The following is a 24,984-nucleotide window of genomic DNA, read 5'->3' as shown; positions in this document are numbered from 1 at the left end:
GAATGTCACTTCTTCTTTTTTATTTTGTATAATTAGTATCTATAAATTCTAATTTATAAAGAAGAGTAGTCATTTCTTTTCTCACCTGAAATAATAGTAATATTTTCATCTTTTTCATCATACTCATTTATAAGTGAAGGGTAAGTGCAAGTTGTTGAGTTATATTACATCCCACCACCTCCAATATATTTTTGTAATAAAACCATAAAAATATATTTATAAAGAAAAACCAATTCTAAAAGGAGATTCTATGATTGTAGGAGCTATGATGTAGGTTAAATAAAGAAAAAGAAGTGGTTTTCTCTCTCTCGTGATATAAATATGATTTTAAAATATTCAGAACGGTTATTATTCGCGATCTCAAAATAATAAGACCCTTATACTAAACAACATTTTAGACGCTGCTAATATTAGGGATTAATTAGATATTTTATAAAAATTAATAGATTTAATTGATAAAAAAATAAAAATTTAATTCGATTTTTCTAATAATTTTAAAGGTCTTTTTGAGCTTTTACCTATTATATATATATATATATATATATTTCTAAATTTTAAGAAGGCGGGGAAAAGAGTGAAATGAGAAGAGAAAGATGTCAAGAGTAATAATTTCCCAGTTGCACAAACAGCTTCATAAAAGACCCTTCCGCTTACAATGGAGAACTCTCTCTTATTTAACACACAATCAGCTATCTCTAGACCCTCCTCAGGACTATTATACTACGGCCTCAGTTCAATCTGTCTTTTCAAATCCATGTTTTTATCTTCTTAGTTTATGCAAAAGCATCATTTCTCTCAAGAGAATTCACGGATTACTCATTATTGATGGCCTTGTTAGCGATCTTTCTTGCAGTACCAAATTAGTTAGCTTGTATGGTTCCTTTGGGTACATTGATGATGCTCGCTTGGTGTTTGATAGAATACCTAACCCAGATTTTTATTCTTGGAAAGTTATGCTAAGGTGGTATTTTTTGAATGACTTGTGTTGGGAAATCATTGGATTTCATTCGCGTTTGAGAATTTGCTTAATTGAGCATGATAATGTTGTTTTTTCAATTGTTTTAAAGGCATGTAGTGAACTGCGAGACATAGATGAAGGGAGGAAATTGCACTGTCAGATTATTAAGGCAGGTCCGCCTGATAGTTTTGTATTGACTGGTCTTACAGATTTCTATGCGAAGTGTGGAGAGATTGAGTGCTCACGTTGTGCGTTTGATGAAAATCTTGATAGGAATGTGGTTTCTTGGACTTCTATGATTGTGGGTTATGTACAGAATGATTGTCCCGTTGAAGGATTGATTTTGTTTAATAGAATGAGAGAAGGGTTGATTGAGGGTAATCAATTTACCTTGGGCATCTTAGTTACTGCATGCACAAAGTTAGGAGCTTTGCATCAAGGGAAGTGCTTTCATGGGTACGCGATAAAGAGTGGTGTTCAACTTAATTCTTACTTGATGACAGCTCTTCTAGACATGTATGTCAAGTGTGGAGTCATTAGAGATGCTAGGTCTGTATTTGATGAGCTATCTAGTATTGATCTCGTCTCTTGGACGGCTATGATTGTTGGGTACACCCAGAGTAACTTATCTTATGATGCTTTGAAATTGTTTTTGGATAAGAAATGGGCTGGTATCTTGCCCAATGATGTTACTATTGTAAGCGCACTGGCAGCATGTGCACGGATGGGCAATTTGAATTTGGGAAGGTCAATTCATGGTCTTGCGATTAAACTTGGTTTTGCAGAACCTACTCTCATGAATGCCCTAGTGCACATGTATGCAAAATGCCATATGAATAGAGATGCTAGTTATTTATTTGAGACAGCTTCAGAGAAGGATGTAGTTTCCTGGAATTCTATTATTTCTGGGTGTTCTCAAATGGGGTCTCCATATGAAGCCCTTGACTTATTTCAACGAATGAGAAAGGAATCTGTCTCACCTGATGCAGTTACACTGGTTAGCGTTTTCTCAGCATGTGCCTCCCTTGGTGCTCTCCAAGTTGGCTCTTCTCTCCATGCTTACTCTGTAAAGGAGGGCTTATTGTCTTCCAATGTATATGTTAGCACTGCACTTTTAACCTTTTATGCCAAATGTGGGGATGCTGGATCTGCACGTACCATTTTTGATGGTATGCAAGAGAAGAATACTGTTACGTGGAGTGCAATGATTGGTGGTTATGGAGTTCAAGGGGATGCTGGTGGGTCCCTTTCCATTTTCAATGATATGTTGAGGCAGGAACTGAAACCGAACGAAGTAATCTTCACAACCATTTTATCTGCCTGTAGTCATACAGGGATGGTAGGAGAGGGATGGAATCTTTTTATTTCAATGTGCCAGGTATATAACTTTGTGCCTTCCATGAAGCATTATACGTGCATGGTTGATCTATTGGCTCGTTCTGGTAGTCTTGAAGAAGCCTGGGACTTCATCGAGAAAATGCCAGTTCAAGCAGATGTTAGTTTGTTTGGAGCATTTCTCCATGGATGTGGGCTGCATTCAAGGTTTGATCTTGGAGAGGTAGCAATCAAGAGAATGCAAGAATTACATCCTCATAATGCTTGTTATTATGTGCTTATATGCAATTTGTATGCTTCTGATGGAAGATGGAATCAGGTTAAGCAGGTAAGAGAGTTGATGAAGCAGAGAGGATTAATCAAATCCCCAGGATATAGTGTGATGGAGACGGATATTGGTTATGATTTCTCATTGCCTAGAGCTGCTTCTCTTGTATAGACCGTAATTTATATGCAAAGGACATTATGGGATCTGACAAACTTGAAGTATTCACTGTCAACAAGAAGACAATGGAACTTTTCTTTTGGAAAAATGTTGGATCAGATGAGAGCTGACCCTGATCTGCAGCAGCATGGCATGCGGAAATACAAGCAGACGGTGCATTTGTAAGAAATGACCAAGTAATGCCAATTGAAGAGATGATTAAAGGATAAGCCATCTCATTTAAGACTTTTGTGCTATAAGGATATTGTTGCTATGGTCTCCCAAGAGCTCATTGGTTCTTTAAAAGTAGCTGTGAAGGACTACAATGCATTGCCACAATAAACCAGTAATCAGGAAGAGGAAGTTTCCCATTTGGGTGATCACTCAATTCAATCAGGAGTATACCAGTGAGATGATGATGCATGTATAAGAGGCCTGCCCAGTAGAGTGCACATGATATCCCCTGTGACTGGCTATTGTATTTTCAGTGTCTGGATGAAATTCACTATCAGCCCGATTCTATCTTGGAAACCATCCTAGGGCGGGCTTTTGAAGGGGCTGATGTCTTTGAATAACCCTTTCACGTTACTGACACAAGATCTTCTTTTTCTTTTAATACACGACCTGCTTATAGGAGCAGAAATCCCTGCTTTCTTCTTATTAATTTGTGGATTACTTTTGGTGTAAATCAAAGAAATTTAAAAGAAGTTTCTGCTCTTAGAAATTAAAGGAGTAATGTACAGTATTTTGAGAGACAAAACAAGCAGTTGTTTCTATATGTAAGGGCGTTAAAACTGGCTGCTCAAAGTGTTCCCAGGTTTACATTCATGCCCATGACAATTATTCTCCTTTGGGATTTATTAAAGTTAATAGGAACGAATTATCAATCTTCAATTTCAAGAATAGAACAGAATAGACAAGCAAGATTAGCTTATAAATGGGACATGTATTCTGCTTTAATTTCATTATCGGTCCAACAGGATACATTGCATGCTTGTTCCGAAGCCAAACTCTGGAAATTTTCCAAAAATGTGTTAATTTCTTTTACCTGCCAATGAGATACATCTCCTGCTCCAAATCTATAGACTTTCTTGTCCAGTTCAATTGTACTGTACCCTGGGACCTTCTTCAGACCTATACCTTTCATTGCTGATCTCACCTTCCTAGATACATCCCAGTTACCTTCTTCTGCATAGATATTAGACAATAAGGTGTAATACCCAGTATCATCTGTCCTCATGTCTAACAGATCTCTTTCGATGTTTCGGATCATATCCATTCTCTGGTGAATTCGACAGCCATTAAGTAAAGCTCCCCAAATGCTAGCTTCTGCAGGGAATGGCATTGAGTTTATTATTCTGTAGGCTTCATCGAGATCACCAGCACGACTTAAAAGGTCAACCATACAAGCAAAGTGTTCTAAGTTAGGCTCAACTTCGAAATTTTTCATTGAGTTAAAATAAAATTTCCCTTCTTCTACATATCCTGAATGACTGCAAGCGGATAGAATATTCATGAAGGTAATGTCATTTGGTTTCATTTCCCTTTGAATCATTTCGGCGAAGAGTGAGATTGCAGCATCAATGTCACCGTGCATTCCACAGCCACCAATCATGGCACTCCATGACACCACACTCCTTTCTGACATGCTATCAAAAACTCTATGGGCTATTCGAAGGTCTCCACACTTAGCATACATGTCAATCAGAGCCGTGTCAATAAATAGATCCTTCTTTACACCGTAGGCAATGAGTTTGTGGTGTAGCCATTTTCCCTTTTCAAGATGTCCCATATGGGAGCAAGCTTGAATTGCCGTCAAGAAGGTCACTTCATTCATGTCAAGACAGTTTAGGTACATTTGATCAAAGAGCCTAATGGCCTCCAATGAGTTACCAATTTGGGAAAATCCACAAATCATAGAATTCCAAGCTACAACACTCTTGGATTGAATCCTGTCAAATATCAAGTATGCCAAATCCACATGACCACATTTCGAGTACATATCGATTAGAGAATTCTGGACAAACTCGTCGAGAATGTGTCTTTTAATGGCATAACCATGTATTTGATGCCCAAGCCATAATAAACCTACATTTGCACAAGCTGATATAGAACTTGACAGGCTAAAAGAGTCTGGTATTTGTCCTTGTCTTTGCATCTGTACAAATATTCCTAATGCCTCCTTAAACAACCCTTGTGAAGCATACACTGATATGAGCATATTCCATGATATAATATTTCTCTTCCCAATAGTATGAAGAACCTTCTCACAGTAACTCAACTTACCAAATTGAGCGTAATATTCTATTAATGCTGGACCTAAAGAATCATCATCAAGATCTATATGCTTAACTGCATAACAGTGAACAGATTTCCCTTCTCTAAGCAGGTTAAACCCAGCACAAGAACTAAGAACGGCCATTATGGTAACTGCATTTGGCGCTACTTTAAATTCTAGCATCTCGACAAAAACTTGTAGTGCTTGTTTAAACCACCTACTTCTATTATAGCAAGAAATCATAGCCGTCCACGAAGCAATACTCCTATTAAACATATTTGAAAAGATCCTCTCGGCACTAGAAAAATCATCACACCTACTATACATTAAAACAAGCGCGTCATTTAACGGTCCACGAGTTTCAATTCTTTGCCTAATTATACAGCCATGAACTGACTTAGCTAACCTCAAGAAACCCAGTTCACCACAAGCCCCGGCAATGCTAAGCATTGTCACAGAATCCAATTCAACATCTTGCGATACCAATAACCGAAACATCTCCAACCCTTCACTTGACTCTCCATTATCAACATAACACGAAATGATTGAACTCCAAGAAACCAAATCTCTAGTTGTCATATTATCAAACACCTTCTTGGCATTACTTAAGCAACCTAAATCACCATACATACCAAGAAGTGAGGTCTCAACAACATGATCAACATCCAACCCATATTTAATGATCCTCCCATGAACCTCTTCACCAACATCCAAATTACCAAAACCAGCACAAGCTCTTAAAACTGAAGAAAATATAAAGTCACTAATGGGTATTTGTTTGTATATCATTTTATTGTACAGTGAAATGGCTTCTCCACAGAAATTGGACCATACATGGCACTTAATGAGGACTGCCCACATGAAAGAATCTGGATTTTGGAAGGTTTCGAAGACAAGTTTTGAGGATTGAAGGCAACCGATTTGAGAATACGACTCAATGAGCTTTGTAGAGGCTTGTGGATCATGGTGTAGACCAGTGACTAAGAGATGTGAATGGAGTAGGGTTAGTGGTCTTAAGCTTGTGCATGACCTAAATAAAGGCATGTAGAGTGTCATTTTTATTATGTTGTTAATTTGAATGATGTAATTGTTGCTGCTTGTGTAGGGAAATGAAATGTGTGGCTGCAGTTGAAATTGAAGCTCAAGCCCTGAGACCAGGCTCATCACTCACCAGCTAAACAGCTACACGGTCGATGTCCATCCAATATTATTGCATAAAATATATTCTACGTTTTCTAAAACCCTTTTTTCATGGTTCATACAATTGTGGTATTTAATTATGTAGTTTACAGTATACGAATGAGATACATGCTAGTGAAAACAACACCAAGTCAGAATCTGCTAAGTCTGATAGTGCTTAATCATATTTTTCTGTGCTTTAATTTCTTTTCCAAAACAAATTTTCTATATATACATAATTTTAACGCTACATGCTTTTTGAACGTTTCATTCATAGTTCAAGTCTAATGAAAAGCTCTCAACCCATTCCTCCGCTCTAAAAGTATGAATAAATATGGACAAGAAACAGAAAGAATCCTTGAATTGATTTCTCCAAGTTGTTACTCAATTTCTTAAACAAGAACCAAAATTTAAAAATAGAAAAGAGGGCAGAGGACAAAAAAGAGAATTCTTTACTGATTAACATCATATACAAGGTATTCTGTCACATTGCCCGGACAACTATGAGTCAAATTTCCTGCAAAATAAAAAATTTATAGCATTATCGGAATGAATTTTACTTACGAAAACAAGACAAGTTGTGAAATACCAAGAAACTTGTTTAAGGCTTCCAAATGCTTAAAAAGCTTAGTTAAGCATCTCCTCCACTGTCCTCATCTGGTGGATCAAATGGCACTTCATGCCGAGGCCTATTGTACTTTTCACGCAGCTGCTTAATTGGGATAAAGTCTCCTGCTGTATCCGTCCCATAGAATAAAAAGGATACATAAGGATGATCGAACCTGCCCTGCACAAGGTTAAATGCACCTAATGAAATCAAGCAAGAAGTTCAGGGACATTTCCATGGTTTTCAACCATCAATATAGCTCACCAAATCTGGTTGCTCTGGAGCCACCAAATTTTCCTCAGCAACTGCAATAAAGGAACACCATCCCAGAGTTCACTAGAAGTGTCAGTATGACCATTAAACAGAATTTACAAAAGCAAACACATAGGTTTTTCTATCCAAGCACATGAAAAGTGCAGAGGACAACTAGCTTTAAGTTCAAATTCTTGAAAAGAAAAAAGAAATCCATGGAGATGCACAGAAATGAAATGACAAAAGCAATATTGCTGAATACCATAAGCCACCAATAGATTGGGATCTGCATGTACATCAACCAAAACCTGGAAAACAAATAACAATTTAATGAGGTGATCGTTGATTATTACCATATCTTTTTTTATGATGAATATATTATTAATTATTTATTCAAAGTTACAAAAGAAAACTATTTCATACTAATAGAACTATAGCTAGATCCTGGGAGAACCAATTTTTACTCTAGCATTATGATATCATAAATCTTTTCTCACACAAATAAAAGCATCAAAACAAAGAAGCATTTGAAAAGAGATTTATATCCATTCCGCATAACAGGCCAAGCAAGCCTCTATTTCAGATGTTAGGATAAGCAATGATACAGAGTTGTAAGGAAGGTTGATGAGAGGAAGAAAGCAAACCCTTCCAACAGGTTTAAGCTCCAAAGACAAAGATGAAGAAGATATCGATTGCCTTACATTTTAAAGGAAAAGAGGAGTCACCCAAGGAGAGAGAGGAATGAGATTTAGAGCAGATTAAACCTGATAAAATGGCTGATTAGAACCCCGAGACAACTTTTCAACCTGGGCAGTTTCCATCCATGAACTTGACTCGCAGCAAACTGGATCCATTCCACAAACCACAGCTTGATAGCCTGAGATAACAATATAGTCTTCAGTAATCAAAAAGCAGGGAAGGAGAGAAAAGAGCCTGAAATGTGAAGAAAAGACAAATCCTGTGATCTACTCTAGTTTTATAATCTTGAAGCATGCAAGAAGCTTGATCTATTATTTTACATATAATTCTTTGGTTTAATTAACAAGTATTAAATACTTTTTTTTATTGAATCAAATGCAGCTAGGTTAGCTCTGTACCAAAATAATTCAGTAATGTCAATAAAATACAAATAGAAATGCATCCAGAGGCATGGATATTTTTCTGAGAGGAATAATGTCACACATAAAAGGAAAACATACAACTGGAACTTATAATGTTGTTTCACGGGAATTATTAACTGATTAAGATAATCAGCATAAGAAGCCAGCATACAGATATTGGAGATTGTAACATATCCATGCTCTATGCTGGCCACAGGCTCATTGAAAGATGGATAAGGCACAAATTGTTATCTTTTATAACGGGTTAAGCATCCTCAATGTTTCTAATAGCAGTTCTTATTTTTGTTATCTTCAAGAGTTTTAGAATAGTTGAATTCAATTGGCTGGTACTGGATTGTGAATTATATCAAAATCCTTCATCGATGTGTGCTCACATGGCAGATTACAATCCTGATAGATTTGTTTCACATATTTATCATACAAGATTGGACCTCACCTAGGAAGTGAAAGTGTGAAACTGCAAATAAACAAAAGAATAAATGACGCTGTAGAAGGTATGCTTAGATACCAAAAGTCTTGTGAGTCACTTTTTGTCCTAAACGAAATGCATACTGTGCATTTTCATATGCCAAAGCATTTACTGATGCAGCTAAAGATTCTGCCTCCAGTTTGGAAATTTGATCCCGTAGTTGAGCTGCCATAGCATAATTCTCATTCTCAATTGCATTCTGCAGGTCCGCACTGCAAGCTCAGAGAAGCAGAAGCAAGATACAAATATAATTGAGTTGGATTATGGCAATACAAAAAATGAAATTCAAACAAACTGGCTATAACAAAAGGTAACTTTGATATATCAACAACTCTCCGAAGTAATTTTTGGATTGAACTAGTGGATAAAAACAACATTGTTTGGGCCTCACCGTAGTCGTATGATGCTTAATGCTTTATCTTGAGCTTCACTCTTTGAGGAAGATCCCCTTTTTGCTTCCTGTTGTCGAATAACCTCTGCTTCAACCTTCCAGGAAGATAACTCATTCAGTATGCTGTCAGATCATTTGAAACTCATAATTCTATCAATAAGTATACTTGTTCACGTGGATGTGGACATTAATTTATACATGCAAGCACCGAGAACATGGCAATGTTCAAAAATATCAATTGAAGAGGTTACATGCCAAATTTCTTTCTAAGGACTTGATATTAGTAGAACTGTTTCTGTTACATTAAATGTACAAATGCATGTCCTTGCAGGGGAGAGATAAAAGACTCAGTATTTGAAGAAAATTACTGTCACAACAGCTAAATGCAAATAATGCGTCGTAGCAAGTTCAGGAAATGAAACTTAACCTCAGTAAGCTTGTTCCTTAATTGTTGAGCAATGTCATACTGCTCCGTATTCAGGGCATACTACAGTTTCACAGCACCCAACCAAGAAATATTTGTGAGAATTACAACATAAAGCAACTGAAGCAGCTAACTTTTCTCCGTAAAAGAAAAAGGGAAAAAGAAAAGCCACCAAAATACTAAAGAAAGGCTGTCAAACCTGAACTCGGGTAGCTAAGTCTAGCTGGAAAAAAAATATCAAGATATCCTCATTAGCGCTTTCACTGCGCTCGCAGCTTGCTTCCGACTCCTGGTTACCACCTCTATTAAACAGCCATCCAGCCTCAACCCTTAAATTTCTGTGTCTTGATAAGTTAGGATTACCCATAAAGTATAAACTTTGAACAAGCTGATGCCTATCAATCCCAAAGGCATTATGAGTTCTCCTTACTAACTTGAAATGCCTTCCCCTCCATGATGGTAAGGATACACAAATCCCACAATTTCTAGATACTGTTAGAGCATTTAATGACAGATTCTGCACCATTTCTACCAAGCTATGAACTTTTTCTTATTAAATTTAGCTACTCATTCCCTTTCTGCATATATTTCCAACAATAAATTAATCAGCTTTAATTACACACTATAATTCAGGTACTTCAAAGTTGGGGGAAATTAAACATAAACACAGACAGAGAGACAAAATCATCATAGCACTTTTGGAATATTTGAATGCATCTCCATCAAATTTAAACCTCAGTAGATTTCTCTATCCTTCAGAATTAAAAAAAGAGAACTTAAAATTCCATGTCTTTGGAGGATCTCTTTTTTTCTCAGTAAATTTAATTTCTGCTAGTGCAAAAGAACTGAACTCGCAAACTCTCAAATCATAGAGTTAAAAAGTAAAGGAGAGAGAAACAAACACAAAAACTTGATTAAAGAAACGCAGAACCAACCGTTAAATTAGCTTGCAGAGAATGGCCATTGAATGATAAAATCGATGGTGAAGATATTATGAATTTTGAGGGTGGTGGTGGCTGAGCTCAGTGAGGTGTAATCGTATGCATTGCGGATCAGCGCATCAAGTCTCTGCCTCGTCCTAAGCACTGACACGGGGGCTAAAGTTTAGTTTAGATTTTTTATTTTAAGAAAAAGGTATAAAAAAGGAAAAAAGAAAAACCATTCGCTATTATTTACCTCGTTTCAATTTTACCTTTAATATTTTCCAAAAGTTTAATTTGTGTATATTAATTTTTAAATTTAAATATTTTTAATATATATATTTAATTTTTAATTTATAAATTTTTTATTTTAAAATATGTATTATTCTAGATATATAAAAATAAAATTTATATATAATTTTATAATTTTTTATTATTTATTGATTAATAAATTAAATTTCTAATTGAACGTCAATTTAATTTTAAAAAATATTTATTATATTTTAATATTATATTAACTAATAAATAATTTTTCAATAAGATAATATTATTAATTCTATTCTAAAACATAGCATTTTAATTATATATTAATATTATATTAATTAATAAATTAAATTTTTAATTAAATAATAATTTTAATTTTAAAAAATAACATCTTAAATATATTTTTGATGTTATTTTTAATAATAAATTAATTTTTAATTATATGATAAATTTTAATCCTTAAAATAATAATATCAATTATATTATTAAGTTATATAGTACTAAAATTAATTAATAAATATTTTTAAAATAATTTTTATATTATTAAATTAATAAAATTTTAATTTTTAAAAATAAATATATTTAAAAATAGTTAGTTTATTATTATTTCTTAAACTATTATAAATTAATATTAAAAACTAAAAAATTTATTAAATTATATCTATTAACTTAATTTTATAATTAAAATAATAATAATAATAATGGTAATGCAACATATTTTATCTGGTTTAATTATCTAAATTAATCTCACTGTTCATAGTGGGTATATTGGAATTTGCACCATCTAACATGCAACCTGCTGTTTCGTAATTAATGATATCCCAAATTTTTGCAGAAAAATATTGAATTGAATCATGGCTTTGTTTGTTGATAAATAAGGTGGCAATGATTGCGTTGATCTCCACATGTATTGGACTCCATCATTAAGGTAACTGGAAGCAGCCATCGCAATGTGAAGGGCCATCCTCTTGGGGTTGGAGATGCAGAATCTGTGATTGAGGCGAGATCAGGGTCCTCGACCATGCCGGTGGATGTTAAAACAGTCATTGATGATTGTTTGCTGTTAATTGAGAACCTCAAATCACTTGGATTTTATCCTTTGTTCAGAAAAAAGAATCAGCCTGAAAATTAATTTGTATGAATTATAGGATGAGGGCAAGAATAGAATATGAAGGAATCATGTCAACTCATCAACTCTTTAGTAGTTTGTAAGCAGAGAGAGTATGGATGGTCTTGGTTGTGATATCTTTGAGTGGAAGAAGTCTTCAAGCATTAAGAGACATGAAAAGCAACAACCTAGGTAGTATGCTGATGACTTTCTCTTGCAATTATTTTCTTTTGTAAAGAGGAGAAATAAACATATTCAATCCCGAAAATATAATATATGTCATTGAGAGAAATTTATACGAATATGAGTGATCATTACCGAAGTGCAATTGAGCAGAAAAAGTGGTCAGCCACAATACAATTGAATATGAAGAAGCACTTCACTGGACTAGATGATAGCCATGAATGGTTTTGTGTTGACAATATGGCGTCAACAAAGGATAAATGTTCCAGAACTTCCTCAAATATGGAATTGTGTACAATTTCACCCATCTTTCATGACCCACACGTCAACAGGAGCGTTTGCCTATAAACGGCATGCCTAAATAAATCCCCCATGGACTGGTGGATTAAATGGAAAAGCTAATTCCCAAAATCTTTCCTTGGATAAGTCGAAACGCATTAACAGTTCTGATGATCAGTCCTAGTGGAAGAAGTTATCCAATAAAGACTTCCATTTAGATTGATAATGGTTCTTAACATCTCTCCAAGGAGAATTTGCATTTGGCCGTGAACCAGCCAGAACTAGCTGCAATATTCAAGATTTGCAGACGGGAAGGAGCTCTAACAACCTTGTAGAGCTGAGTGGAGCAGTCATAACCAAACCCAAGAGCTTCGTGATAAGCTTCCTGATCAGGCGCAGGCAACCTCTGATATTCCTGAGTGCACGGACTCCATAACACCCACGTACCTAATTTAGGATAAGATGCCATCACATGAATTCATAATTAAAGCATACTTACTATAGCGATTATCAAGAAATTCACTGTCCCCTGGCCTCAACCTGCTTGATTCTATTATTTGATCTTCTTTTTCCCCAATATCTTACATCTTCAAAAATTCTACCTGACGAAAAGTATACTTTTTTTTTGATCCAGATGAGAACCACAATTTTCATAAAATAGCAAAGAATTGGGGTCGTCATAGCCATTGGTAGTGGAACGATTGGTCATAAAATGCTGTCTTGCAAAACGAGGATGGCTAAGCAGAGAGTGCCATGATCTGCAAACACACTTGAATCCCAGCAGAGACTCAACTGGTAGTCTCAAAAGGATTTATATCTTGATATCACTGAGATTCAACTGGTAGTCTCAAAAGGATTTATATGTTGATATCACTAGGTATACTGGGTCTGCCCATTGCTATGTCTTTTTTTTTTTTTTTAATATAATTTTTCAGGGAAGAGATGCAAAAGACTGCTTCAAATATATAAGGTTAAGACTTGCTACTCTAAATATATAATATACTGCAAGAATGAGAGTAAGTGGGCGAGACGAGAAAACCCTAATCAAGATCCTGTCTGGTTTATTCTAGAGTAGTTTCTAACTGAGTCAAAATGTTCTTCCTTATTTTATGTTCTTCCAAAACTAACGTATACTGAGTTAATATCCAAAACCAAAATAACATGAAAAAGAGTTCATTTAAATTCATCCACCCGTCCAAAAGTAACTAAATAATAAAATCTTATTAACTAATTAATCAACCAAAAACCTCATAATAATATATTATTGGGTGTACGCTGCAAAAAAAAATAATAGTAAGAGAGAGTAGATCGAATTGCTGCATGGCTTCAGTCTTTGATTCCGGCCTTCTCTTTCAGCATAGCAATGAAATTATCTCTTTCAGCTGGTGACATTCCATCAGTTGAGCAATCTCCAACTCCCCATTCTGCTCCTCGAATGCAGTACTTGTCTTGTATCGCTTGACGATTCCTGACAATTTTCATTCATCCACAAATCAGTATCTTATACTTAATGATGCATTATTATTCCAACACGCATTATTTAATATAAGTTATGTTTAATAATACTGTAGCTAGCTAGCAACATCATGTAACCAAATAAAACAATTAATTACTTTTCTTTGTTCTGTTTGGATCGCTCTAATAGCTCTTTAAGTATGGGAGATGATTGGAATCTTGCATCATTTTCTGCATACTTCTTTTGATTTTCTTCTGCAGTGGAATGGCAATGAAAAGAGTTAAAGAAGAAAAAATTCTAAATATGTCATAGAAAGCATAAGTCTCATTGGCAAAAGATGGAACCATTGAACTTGTTAAGAAAGTCAATTTGAGGAAGCTCAGGACCAGGAACTGATTCCAACCCAGAAATTCCAGACATAAATCCGGCACTAGCTGCAAAAAGAAATCCAGAAAAAGGGACTAGTAATATTAGGTACAGGCACATAATACAAGCATATAAAGAGTGTGTTCTGATACACATAATTGGTTTCTGGGATTAACCTGGAGTTGCAGAGAGAAGCAAAGCAGCAGAAGCAGCAAACGGAAGAGACTTGCGAATGATAAACTGGCAAGAAGAAGAAACAACCTTGGGAATGTTATTGTTGAACCCAATTTGGAGTTGATTTAGAGGAACTTCAGTGATGGGTAATTTGGTGGTGGATGAAGTCAGAGGAGGTTGGATTTGGAAGAGAGATTTCATTTCTTTTCTCTTCTCTTCTCCGTCTCCCTTGGCTAATCTTTTAAGGGATAGAGAGAGAGAGAGAGATAAGAGAGCTGGGAAGGAGTGAGTAACAAACGGTTGATATTAATCAATAGTAATTCAGTCAGTTGATCTCGTGTCAGTTAGCCATTGGCTCAATCTGAAATCGTTATTTTATAATTATGAGATAACGAGTTAGAAGCAGAAGTCCGAGATTAGTACAGAGAGAGATGGTATGGTCTTGTGATTTTTGAATTTACCATCTTATACCCACAAATGCAACCCTTCTTTGTAACAAAGTAGCCAAAAGCTGTTAAAAAGAAACTGCTTTCTTATATATAGTTAATTTGTGCAATGGATTCCGTATTATGTATATTTTAAACAATTAGATTTAATCACAATCATTAGATAAAAAATTTTCTAATAAAATAATAAATTATTTTTTAACGAACACATGCAATATAAGTATAAAATCTAATAATATTTATATTTTATTCTACTGATTATACAAATCTTTTTCAAAAATTAATAATAAATTTTTTATGACACATATTCCGTTAATTTATTATTAGTTCAATCTTATTGGCAATTGATTCGGTATTACACGACATCAATATCATATATATTTTAAACTACTAGATTTATTAAATTTAATTACAACCGTTGGATGAAAACTTATTATTAGAATAATAGTTTATTTCTTAACAATTACATACAATATAAAAATATAAATTCAGTAATATTTATATTTTATTTGACTGACTATATCGATTTTTATGACATTGGTGTTAGCTAACACCAAATAAAATTAAAACAATACTAACCGTTGTGAACGAACAGAAAACTAACTTTATTAAAAGATAAAAGTAGTACAAATTCACATAATTGCTTTCAAAGGCCAAGAAAATATGGACACTAAAGTTGAAGAGGGTTTCTCAATTAAACAAAATGATACTCAAACACGTTGAATACCTCTTCCCCGTCAATTAAATATGTAATTTCTGGAAAAAGAGAAAGAAGAAATGGGAAACTGCGAGAACATGAGTGAGATTGTGAGAATCATTTTTTGTTTAAGCTTCATTGCGATGTGCATAGACAATAGGAGGAAAAGAGAACTTAATTTACCATTTTTATTAAAAATTAGTTTTTTTTTTGCTATTTGCTCAATCGAGTATGTTCTGTTATCTATTAATTAAATTATGTATACTTATTAATCTCACAATAATTACAACACTCAATTATAATAAGGAAAAAAGAAATTCAGACACTCAATTTAAAAAGTTCACATTTGTAATTATCTTTATTAATCTCTTCCCCTACACGAAAATTGAATCTTACAAAATTTTCTAATTAAATTATTCATTGAAAAGGTTTTCTGATGTGTAAATAAATTTAACATTTTTTAAAACAATACTTTTAATATATATATATGTGTGTACAATGATACTGTAATTTTCATATTTATTATATCTTCAAATATAGTTTTATATAATTGTAATTAATAGGTTAATTAATAAAATGACTTTTCTAATTAGTATATCAAATATATTTTTATCGTTAATTTAGAAATATAAATCTAACAATAATGAGGAAAAGAAAAAAAAAAAATCCTACTATCTAATAATATGATGAACCTTAGGAAGAGTAATGTATTCAACAGTGAGACTTTTTTGTATTATCACATATCTCCAGAAGATCCATATAGCAATGAAGACACCAGATTCTTTTCTTTTGGAAGTTGGAACCTCACTCCTAATAGAGTCAGGGTCTTATGAGAAAGCCTAGAATCAGAATTGCTAGCTGCCCCTTGAGAACTCGAAGAACAGTGAAAAGACAACTCTTCCTCGTTGGCATAATGGTCAATAAATTTGAAAAAAGGATGTTGCTGCATCGACTATTCTTCTCGGGAAGAAAGAATATTAATCGGGAAAGAAAACATAAGCAGCAAAGGGTTTAAACAACTCATCCTGAAAAATGGCTAAACTGTCTTCTTTTAATTTTCAATTTTTGTCATAACCTATTTTCATAAAAACAAATAAAAGCAAAATATAAGCAACAGATCATAATGGCTACAGACACCATGTCGAACTTCTCCAGCAAACAACAGTTGCAGATAAAATACACCAAATTGGAACACCTGTGTCCAAATCACATAGATAGCATCCTTTAAACTAAATCCCCTCTCTAGTCTTACTTGGTCAGAGTTTCAAAATCATCCTTCGAGCATAGCCTTGGCAGCATCAACCAGTGATGGCCTAAACTCATCAGATGCTCGACCAAGCACAGTATATCCTTCCTTGTCTTCCGCATCCACATCCGCTCCATGTCTTATAAGAAGGAGAGCAACCTACCAATGAAACACAACCCAATATGGTCAATGGGATAACCAATTTTCTAGCAAGTCATTACAGGTGTTATTGCACACATAATCTTTCTTGGATTAATTTTTATTTTTAAACAAAGGAGCATTAGTAGTTAGTATGTCAGATCAGATTAGTAGAGAGAGGGACTTCTAATCAACAGTGCTACAGAGAGAGCTTGAATATGCCACCCTAGATTCGGATCAAAGCACCACGACCACTGGGCCACATTCCAAGTGGTAAATGCAGTTGATTGACATCATTGTATATAAGCAAATGATCGCGATAGCATTGAATTAACAGAATAAACTCTACAAATCAATTGCCAGGTCAAGCTCAACCCTGCTAAAATTGCACCATTAGGAGAGACCCGAAGGCTTCTCCCAGCCATTTTTGTGAAATCTTTCTCTCTTTCCTTTTCTTTTCCTTTTTTTTTTTTTCCCGATCTTTCTCTTGGGCAAAGGGCAGGAATCAAACCAATGGATAAGACTTCAAATTATCTAGGTCTACCACTGAGCCTATCCCAGAATTCCTAAATAAAAAATAATTGAACTAGGATGCTGAACCCTTTGGATCTCTAGGAAGGAAATTTTAAGTTGAAGCTCAGAAAGGCTGCAACTAATATGAACAGTTGAAATTTCTTCTACATAGATTAATCCTTTGCTATAGTTTCTCATTCCCAAATCTAGAGATCTCCTAAAACCTAATAAGAAATCAATCAGTCATAAAATAAAGACATGAACAACAGTAGTGGTAAAAATATTCCCAGCAAGGCCTATTCTAAATTGAGAAGCCAAAAAGATATCATAAGAGAAGTTCAGACAGAGACTCAAAGTCACATGGGGAATTGCCAAATAAAGACTCAACTAGAAAACAAGTATCTAATCCGCAAGTAACTCCAACCAAAATCACCTCTTTGTTATCACAAATAACAGCAGTCATCAGCGGTGTTTGACCAGCTTTATCGATCGAATCAACCTCAGCTCCTTCCTCAATTAGAAGCTCACACAGCTGATAGTTCCCTGTGCTAGCAGCCCGATGTAATGAGGTACAACCAACCTGAAAATCAGAGTTAAACAACACGTCACAAGTAAATAAACAATTTAACAAGGAAAAAAATTACTAATGAAAGATAAAAAGTAGAGAGTCGTATTAAGTTACAAGCCTTGTCCTTGAGGTTAATCTTTGCACCATGTAATATCAAAACTTCAGCAATTTTTAGCCACCCTTTGCTAGCAGCATAATGAAGAGCAGCACGACCGCCATCAGTTTTTGCATTAACATCAGCTCCTATTACAAAAAGATACATTTTAAATATTCACAAGAAAAAAGAAAAAAGAAAAAAGGTAAAGAAACACTCAGTCCACAGTTATACTATTAAAATCACAGATTTAAGCAATCCTAAAAGAATTCATTACCTTTGCTTAATAGAATCTCAACAATTTCGAGATTGCCAATGCTTGCTGCAGAGTGAAGTGGGGTCCACCCTTCTTCATCTTTGCTATTTACTACACTTTTTGGTTCATCAACATCTAACAATATTTTCACTACCTAAAAGATATTCAAATTAAAACAAACAAAATCAAGATTCACACAAAGATATGTTTAAGGAGGCAATTAATGATTAATTAAGTCGTGTTTACCTCGAGGTGACCGCAAGATGCGGCGACATGGAGAAGGGAGCGAGCATCGTCGTTTTGGAGGGAGAGAAGCGCTGTAGAAAGTTGTTCAGGTGAAAGTGATTTGAAAGTGGAGGAATCGCCGGACTCTGCCGCCTTGAAGAGATCTTTGTCTGTGATTTGGCGGCCTGTTTGATCGGTCGAATCAATCTCCATTGCTTATTTGGTGATGATTTTGGGTTTTAGTTCTTTCACTAGTCAAGACATTTGGGGTATTGCTGATACAGTGAAGTGAAATAGGCCTTGAGGCTTGTTGTATTCTCCAGAAGATAATTACAAAAAGGCACATTATTTATTTATTTAAGAATCTCACTCTCAAAGTCCTTAATTGTTATTATTTAAGATCTTTCTTTTTTTCTTTTTAGAAAAAAAAAAGAAGAAGAAGAAGAGAGAGATGCTAAGAAAAGATTCGATGCGAGTCATCAGCCAAGGAAAAGAAAAGAAAAAGAAAGGTGAACGATACAATTTTGTGTAAAGAGTTGACTAGTAAAAGAAAAGAAAAACAAAAGGCAGAAAAATTCAACCTGAAAGATCAATGCATGCTTACATTGTTATAAACTCAATTAGAGAAAAAGAAGAAGACAGAATTGTAGAAAATGAAATCTTGTGATGGGCATCATGGCAACAGGGTGCCCCAAAGGGGTGACCTGAGAACACAGGTGCAGTGGAACTACAAAAGGTGAGAGCCAATGCACGTGTGTTCTCAGGGAGCCACTCCTCTGGGGTGTACCTTCTGTTGTATGAAATGTTGGAAGTTGGGCAGAAAAACAGCCTATGATTTATACTAGTAAAAATGCCAAAGCACCATATCATTATGTGGACATTTTATTCACACCATTGTAGAATGTCGTCATTTGTTTGTTTACATGTGTCATTAAGTTAATAAATTTTAAATTCTTAGCAGAAGTTTTGTGGGACCTCGACAGCCATCGATGGCTGTAGTAAGATGGGTGTTGTCGGGGTGGATGGACTTTAATAATCACCACTGATTTTGCCCAAATTCATACCGCCTGTGATTGGCAATCTTTAATATTGCAGTTGTAAATTTTGCCCCAATTGACAATGTCAAGTGAGTTTTCAACCACCTGAAATGGCGGTGGATTACGTGCGATATGGACTCTTAATGATGCTCATCTTTAAATTTAAATTTTTTTATCTGACATTTCGAAATCTCACAGCCATTTGTTTATAAAACTTTTATCTTTATATTTTTCTTTTTACCTAAAAATTGTAAAGTAGATGTTTTACATCCTTATTTTCTGTTTGTTTTCCTGGAGACCAGTAATTCAACCTCTAACCTGAAATTTTCCCCGCAACAAATTGACGACAATCGCGTTAGGAAATCTTTTTTTTTTTTTTTCCCTTCTTTTACAATATATATGTTCTAGTCAAGTCGAGAGCTAGAGACAGTAGATGATACGTTACGTCCAAGGGTGAAGCTAAGACTTCTCTGGCCACTAGGGAGATATATATATATATATATACCGAATTTTATCAATTTGTAAATTCTTCTCAAATTAGTTAAAAGAATGAAATTGGCCGATATTATGACAATACTAGGTAGTATAGATATCATTATGGGAGAAGTTGATATATAAAATATTTTGAAATCTAATCTTTTTTAATATGTGTTCTAATTTTTAACACATGAATTTTTATTTTTATATTTTATTTATTCTTAACACATAAAATTTAAATTAATATATAATTTTATATTTTTTAATTAATTAATTAATTAATATATTACATTTCTAATTAAATATTCACTCTAATCCTATAAAATATCAGATTAATTATATTTAATATTATATTAACTAATAAATAGTTTTTAATCAGTGATAATACTAATTATATCCTAAAAATAATATTTTAATTGTATTTTAATATTATATTTATTAATAAATTAATTTTTTAATTGAATAATAATTTTTTAAATTAAATAATAACTTTAAATTTAAAAAATAATATCTTAAATTATATTTAATACTATATTAGTCTTTTAATTATATAATAAAATTTTAAATATATAAAAAGTAGTAATATCTATTATATTAATAGTACTAATTCATGTAATATAAAAATTAATTAATAAATACTTTTAAAATAACTTTTATATTATTGTACTAATTAAATTTTAAAATCTTAAAAATTAAAAAATATATTTTATTTGACTTTAGTCCTAAAATATGACATATTAATTATATTTAATATTATATTAACTAATGAATAGTTTTTAATCAGATAATTTTATTTTAAAAATAGTATAGTAATTATATTTTAATTTTATATTAATTAATAAATCAGTTTTATAACAAAATAATAATTTAAATTTAAAAATAATATTTTAAATAATATTTCTAATATTATATCCGCTAATAATTTAATCTTTTAATTATATAATAAATTTTTAATTTTAAAAATAGTAATCTCTATTATATTGATAGTGTTAATTCATATAATATTAAAAATAATTAATAAATAATTTTATATTATAAATTTTAAAAATTAGAAAATATATTTAAAAATAGTTAGTTTATTAGTACTTTTAAAATATTATCAATTAATATTAGATATTTAAATTTTTATTAAATTATATTTATCAATTTTATTTTATAATTAAAATAATAATAATAATTATGCAATGCACGCACGAATAAATGACTCGTACTTTATAGTTATGTTGTGTTTATAGCTGGTGATACTTGTCTAATGCTAGTCAATTTTTGATCTAATTCATTTCTTTTTATTTTTAAAAAAAATCAATGTCCTTTTTCTTTTTATTTTCTTCTCATTTTTTATTTGATTGCCTGGAAAGCATAGAGAAAAAGATCAAATATTCTTTATTAAATTTTTAATATTGTAAAAGATATCTTAATTAACAACTAATATTTAATTTTAAAATATATTTAAATTAGTAACTAAATTGAAAGAGTGAGTTTTTGATATTACAAGAGACAAATTTAGCCAAACAAATCGTTTATCACGTTATAATATATTATACTTTTTAAAATTTTAATTGTTGATATTGTTTTTAAAAAAATATTAACTTTGAGTATAATTTATAAATTCTGGAAAACTGGCTAAATTTATTAAGCTGTTGAGAATTGAGGTCTTTTTTTTTTTTGGTTGATAATTAGGCCTATAATAAACAAAAAACGAGCCAGCCAGCAGTTGTGACTTTCACAAACGAAAAGAAACGCGTGGCTGATGTAAGAACCTACCACGGTTTAGAACACAACACGCCATTAACTCTGAAAATGAAGCTTCCCTGTAGTAGACGACAGGGTCAGAGGCCTCAAACACACCTCGCGAACCCTTTTATAAATGCACCAACCAATCAAATCCACATATCTTATCGTAATAGTATTGATCTAACATCTTCTCCTTTATCTTCAAATACTGATACATAAAATTATAAACCCTCCTCCTGCCAAAGCCTCTAAAGAAATTTTCTATTGATCCATGGATTCATCTCACAACAAACCATCTAAGCAGCAACACCACCACCAAGTACCGTCCTCCTCTGAGCTTCTCTCAAGTGCTAAGTTAGTGGCTGAAGCTGCCAAATCTACTCTCCACCATGAAACTGACGGTGTAGACAAGGGTAAGGTTGCTGGTGCTGCTGCTAATCTTCTTGGAGCTGCTTCTCATTATGGGAAGCTTGAAGAGAAGAGTTTTGGCAAGTATGTTGAAAAGGCTGAGAATTATCTTCATCAGTATCACTCTTCTCATTCAACCACCACTACTACTAGTTCTGGGCACCACACAGGTTCAGCCACTGCTGGTGGCACAACTCACTCACCATCGTCTCATTCAAGTGGTGGTAATGGTCACTCTTCTGGCTCTAGTGGTGGGTATGGAGATTACTTGAAGATGGCTGAAGGGTTCTTGAAGAAACACTAATATATATTATGTTTAGCAGTTTGGAATCATGATTTTTAGTTTGTTGCTAATTTCCTTTTTCCTTTTTCTTTTATGTATGTTGTACTAGGATTTTTTGGATATTGCTCGTCTTGTATGTATGTTCTGATAAATGCAATAAAAAAGATCCCAGTACTGAATATGATGCAGTAGATATCGTGACACTGGAAATATCCATCCAGTATAGGTAAATTTCCTTTTAAATTTCATGTTAGAAAAATTAAAATTGGTTTTCTCTTTCATGATCTAGAAAAGAATTGAATAGAAACGAAAATGATTCAGGAAGTAGTAACAAATCGAGGTAGTGGCATGACAAGTTAGATATGAATTTATGTTTTCTTCAGAAAGTGTAGATTAAACTTATTTCAGTTTGCAGCTTATAGAATATGTACAGTTCCCCTTCTCTCGATTTTTAAATTCAGAACAACCTCTGCTGGGCACTATTTGTCAACATTATCTGATTTCTGTACATTTGGTTGTGGTGAAAGCAACTTAACATAAAGAGGTGTGTAACAAATGTATGTGATTACATTTCTGACCAAGAAAGATTGCTGCTTTGCTTCTCAAACCCGGATAATCTCATATTCAGAAGCCGAAACATGTTGTAGGAACTTTTCCTGCTTTTCTACACTTATTTGCCTTTTCTTTTGCCTTTAACTCTTCATTCTGTTGCTCTTTCCTTGCCTTTGATCTTGCTCCTTCAGCAATCTGATTGACATCTTCCACCTCACTGCGAAATCGTTCCAAGGCCTTTAACCTTTTCCTCTCCAATTCACCCTGCAGATCCAGTAAATGAGGTATCATCAGCTTCTAGGATCTGTTAAAGACAGATTACCAGAAAGAGAAATGAAGCAAACCTCCGATTTGTCCAACCGATGTCTAGATTTCTTCTTCTTCTTGTTCTCCCAGGAAAGAATTCTGGCCTCCAACGCATCATACCTGAAAATTATATTTATTATTTAGTATAAGAACAGAAAATGACTCTAATTGCCGGTCAAAGAAATTTTTTTCTTTTGGAAGCAAGTACTTCTTTTTGATCTTAGCAAGTTCAGATCTCTCCCAAGCATCTGCTTCTGTTCCTCCACTTTCAGGTTTTGTTGAAGTCTGCCTGTCAACTTTAGCTGGTGAAGTTGCAGGTTTAGTTGGGATACGCCAGTCAGGTTTCGGTGCTTCAATTTCAGGTCTAATGGCAAGTTGAGCAGTCTTCTGCTTTAAACTTTCAGGCTCTATGTCATCACTTCTGCTCAATTGCTCTTCAGCAAAAGCTGGAACTTTTTTCATCGGTAAAGCAGGCTTATCAGTAAAAGATAGAGTCTTTTTCATTGATGAACCACGCTTATCAGTAAAAGTTGGGGCCTTTTTCATTGACGAAGCAGGACCAACAACCTTCACCGGTGATTTTTCTTCTGTAGGTGCAGTTTCTGGCACCTTGCTTTCTTCAATTTCTGGAGTTGTCATTGAAATTTCACCTGATTAGAGCGGTAAATCACAATTTAACAAGTTACATATAGATACTTAGTTTACCTGGTTCTGGTCTTGAAACTGTTATTTCTTCCTTTCTGCTTTTGATTGGGGTCAGAGAAGGTTCAGTGCCGTCACCAATCTTTTTCTGTTCTGGGGTGCTTGATTCTTCAAGTGATGCAATAACATATGCAGCTGCTGCAACAGCTATTGCTCGCTCTATTCCATTGGAATCATGATTTTGATTCATTTTCCAAGAAATCTGTCTCCGGAACCAGTTTTGAGGTCTCTTCTTTTCTGCAAAACCAACCATTAGACCTGAAAATCATAAGACTGAGAAAAGAAACCTGTAGAGGAAAAAAAAAATCAACGATTTCTGGAAAGTAACCTTCTTTAAAAGATGGGGTTTTCTGGACGGGTATTCTCCTTTCTTTTGAGCTGCCAGGCGCTCCTGTGCTTTGCTGTCCAGTAAATCTCACCCTAATAGAAATGGTCAGAGCTCAAGAAGACAAGAGCATAAAATGTTACACAAGGAAATTAAAAACTGCTACACTATTACCTGGTAGTTTGCTTGATCAAATGCTCCATTTTTCTTGACTACTAAACAGTTCTGAAATGTTAACTTCCTGAACAATTGTCCTGAACCCCATCGATGCCTGCTTATTTGAAGGAGAAGCCTATGCTAAGCGAAGGTTTGTTATACTTGGTCATGGGCAATAACTATAAGGTGCAAGCAAAGTTGGATATTCTTTCTTTGCATGCAAAGCCTGGTTTGTATCTTAAAAGGCATATTTTGTCAAGTAAAGTATTCTTTTCCTAGAAGGATTATGACCTTTTGGTAGTAATTTTCACTGGATTCTAGTTTGAGAAGTGGATAAGAACCTTGCTTTAGGAACTCGTCAGACCAAGGGTTAGATGGATAGAAGTCTTCTTTTGTTGCCCAAAAGTTAAGGCGGACATATTCTTGAGACTAACGACCAAGGGATATAAGAAAAGCAGAGATTTGATGTCATGTCTTGTATTGCAGGGCAACATATATTGCTTTCTATAAATAATTGAATTTGGCTCAATATCGTCAATTATGAACTATCATGTACTATTTTTATATTATTATTAATTAGTTTCTAATGAGCTCTTTTCAAGGAGATCTTTGTTCCAATGTCATGAGGTACAA

General features: G+C 33.8%; 7 protein-coding genes across 10 annotated transcripts; 2 read left to right on the top strand and 5 right to left on the bottom strand.

Moving 5' to 3' along the window:
- Positions 1-562: 562 nt before the first annotated feature.
- On the top strand, positions 563-3,524 carry LOC8289150 (pentatricopeptide repeat-containing protein At2g03380, mitochondrial). The gene has a single exon (XM_015727507.3). It carries the CDS (start codon positions 594-596, stop codon positions 2,730-2,732), a length of 2,139 nt encoding a protein of 712 aa, XP_015582993.2. The 5' UTR covers positions 563-593; the 3' UTR covers positions 2,733-3,524.
- A 123-nt stretch (positions 3,525-3,647) lies between these two features.
- On the bottom strand, positions 3,648-6,364 carry LOC8289149 (putative pentatricopeptide repeat-containing protein At1g69350, mitochondrial). Its single transcript, XM_002512076.4, has one exon. It carries the CDS (start codon positions 6,157-6,159, stop codon positions 3,649-3,651), a length of 2,511 nt encoding a protein of 836 aa, XP_002512122.2. The 5' UTR covers positions 6,160-6,364; the 3' UTR covers position 3,648.
- A 145-nt stretch (positions 6,365-6,509) lies between these two features.
- On the bottom strand, positions 6,510-10,533 carry LOC8289148 (clp protease adapter protein ClpF, chloroplastic). 3 transcript variants are annotated; one of them, XR_001536487.3, is made up of 10 exons: positions 10,374-10,533; positions 9,638-10,016; positions 9,442-9,501; positions 9,015-9,109; positions 8,663-8,835; positions 7,798-7,910; positions 7,296-7,341; positions 7,046-7,086; positions 6,764-6,956; positions 6,510-6,691 (listed from the first exon to the last, which is right to left on the bottom strand). XR_001536487.3 is itself a non-coding variant. In XM_015729091.3 (10 exons), the coding sequence occupies exons 2-9, from the start codon at positions 9,962-9,964 to the stop codon at positions 6,806-6,808; spliced, it is 1,011 nt and encodes a 336-aa protein (XP_015584577.1). In that variant the 5' UTR covers positions 9,965-10,016; positions 10,374-10,533; the 3' UTR covers positions 6,510-6,691; positions 6,764-6,805. The 3 variants fall into 3 exon arrangements, 2 of the variants coding, with proteins under 2 accessions (XP_015584577.1, XP_002512121.1); XM_015729091.3 differs by having other exon boundaries at positions 6,764-6,961; XM_002512075.2 differs by having other exon boundaries at positions 6,764-6,961; positions 9,638-10,385.
- Positions 10,534-13,349: 2,816 nt separating this feature from the next.
- On the bottom strand, positions 13,350-14,492 carry LOC8289146. Its single transcript, XM_002512073.4, has 4 exons — positions 14,191-14,492; positions 13,993-14,082; positions 13,806-13,902; positions 13,350-13,660 (listed from the first exon to the last, which is right to left on the bottom strand). Exons 1-4 carry the CDS (start codon positions 14,387-14,389, stop codon positions 13,519-13,521), a joined length of 528 nt encoding a protein of 175 aa, XP_002512119.1. The 5' UTR covers positions 14,390-14,492; the 3' UTR covers positions 13,350-13,518.
- Positions 14,493-16,357: 1,865 nt separating this feature from the next.
- LOC8289145 (26S proteasome non-ATPase regulatory subunit 10) lies at positions 16,358-19,175 on the bottom strand. Its single transcript, XM_002512072.4, has 5 exons — positions 18,393-19,175; positions 18,168-18,300; positions 17,915-18,039; positions 17,662-17,808; positions 16,358-16,736 (listed from the first exon to the last, which is right to left on the bottom strand). Exons 1-5 carry the CDS (start codon positions 18,582-18,584, stop codon positions 16,602-16,604), a joined length of 732 nt encoding a protein of 243 aa, XP_002512118.1. The 5' UTR covers positions 18,585-19,175; the 3' UTR covers positions 16,358-16,601.
- A 2,564-nt stretch (positions 19,176-21,739) lies between these two features.
- Positions 21,740-22,491, top strand: LOC8289144 (nodulin-related protein 1). Its single transcript, XM_002512071.4, has one exon. It carries the CDS (start codon positions 21,891-21,893, stop codon positions 22,329-22,331), a length of 441 nt encoding a protein of 146 aa, XP_002512117.1. The 5' UTR covers positions 21,740-21,890; the 3' UTR covers positions 22,332-22,491.
- Positions 22,492-22,651: 160 nt separating this feature from the next.
- Positions 22,652-24,610, bottom strand: LOC8289143 (remorin 1.4). 2 transcript variants are annotated; one of them, XM_048380325.1, is made up of 6 exons: positions 24,370-24,610; positions 24,199-24,290; positions 23,874-24,128; positions 23,377-23,794; positions 23,207-23,288; positions 22,652-23,126 (listed from the first exon to the last, which is right to left on the bottom strand). In XM_048380325.1, exons 1-6 carry the CDS (start codon positions 24,396-24,398, stop codon positions 22,935-22,937), a joined length of 1,068 nt encoding a protein of 355 aa, XP_048236282.1. In that variant the 5' UTR covers positions 24,399-24,610; the 3' UTR covers positions 22,652-22,934. The 2 variants fall into 2 exon arrangements, with proteins under 2 accessions (XP_048236282.1, XP_015582897.2); XM_015727411.3 differs by having other exon boundaries at positions 23,874-24,107; positions 24,370-24,609.
- Between the last annotated feature and the right edge of the window lie 374 nt (positions 24,611-24,984).

The sequence above is a fragment of the Ricinus communis genome, chromosome 1 (genome assembly GCF_019578655.1).
Source record: "Ricinus communis isolate WT05 ecotype wild-type chromosome 1, ASM1957865v1, whole genome shotgun sequence".
Classification (NCBI taxonomy): Eukaryota; Viridiplantae; Streptophyta; class Magnoliopsida; order Malpighiales; family Euphorbiaceae; genus Ricinus; species Ricinus communis.
This window is presented reverse-complemented; position numbering and strand designations above follow the sequence as displayed.

Excerpts from the sequence above, each read along its gene's own strand:
- LOC8289149 (XM_002512076.4), bottom strand. The coding sequence starts at position 6,159 with ATGAGCCTGGTCTCAGGGCTTGAGCTTCAATTTCAACTGCAGCCACAC.
- LOC8289148 (XM_015729091.3), bottom strand. The coding sequence starts at position 9,964 with ATGGTGCAGAATCTGTCATTAAATGCTCTAACAGTATCTAGAAATTGT. Across the intron at positions 8,836-9,014 it reads TTAAGCATCATACGACTACG|TGCGGACCTGCAGAATGCAA; the intron begins GTGAGGCCCAAA and ends CTGAGCTTGCAG. Across the intron at positions 7,342-7,797 it reads CTAATCAGCCATTTTATCAG|GTTTTGGTTGATGTACATGC; the intron begins GTTTAATCTGCT and ends TTTGTTTTCCAG.
- LOC8289145 (XM_002512072.4), bottom strand. The coding sequence starts at position 18,584 with ATGGAGATTGATTCGACCGATCAAACAGGCCGCCAAATCACAGACAAA. Across the intron at positions 18,040-18,167 it reads TGAGATTCTATTAAGCAAAG|GAGCTGATGTTAATGCAAAA; the intron begins GTAATGAATTCT and ends TTTTTGTAATAG. Across the intron at positions 17,809-17,914 it reads AGATTAACCTCAAGGACAAG|GTTGGTTGTACCTCATTACA; the intron begins GCTTGTAACTTA and ends TCTGATTTTCAG.
- LOC8289144 (XM_002512071.4), top strand. The coding sequence starts at position 21,891 with ATGGATTCATCTCACAACAAACCATCTAAGCAGCAACACCACCACCAA.
- LOC8289150 (XM_015727507.3), top strand. The coding sequence starts at position 594 with ATGTCAAGAGTAATAATTTCCCAGTTGCACAAACAGCTTCATAAAAGA.
- LOC8289146 (XM_002512073.4), bottom strand. The coding sequence starts at position 14,389 with ATGAAATCTCTCTTCCAAATCCAACCTCCTCTGACTTCATCCACCACC. Across the intron at positions 14,083-14,190 it reads GCTTCTCTCTGCAACTCCAG|CTAGTGCCGGATTTATGTCT; the intron begins GTTAATCCCAGA and ends TTCTTTTTGCAG. Across the intron at positions 13,903-13,992 it reads CTTTCTTAACAAGTTCAATG|AAGAAAATCAAAAGAAGTAT; the intron begins GTTCCATCTTTT and ends ATTCCACTGCAG.
- LOC8289143 (XM_048380325.1), bottom strand. The coding sequence starts at position 24,398 with ATGGAGCATTTGATCAAGCAAACTACCAG. Across the intron at positions 23,289-23,376 it reads CTTGCTAAGATCAAAAAGAA|GTATGATGCGTTGGAGGCCA; the intron begins GTACTTGCTTCC and ends TATAATTTTCAG. Across the intron at positions 23,127-23,206 it reads ATCGGTTGGACAAATCGGAG|GGTGAATTGGAGAGGAAAAG; the intron begins GTTTGCTTCATT and ends CTGGATCTGCAG.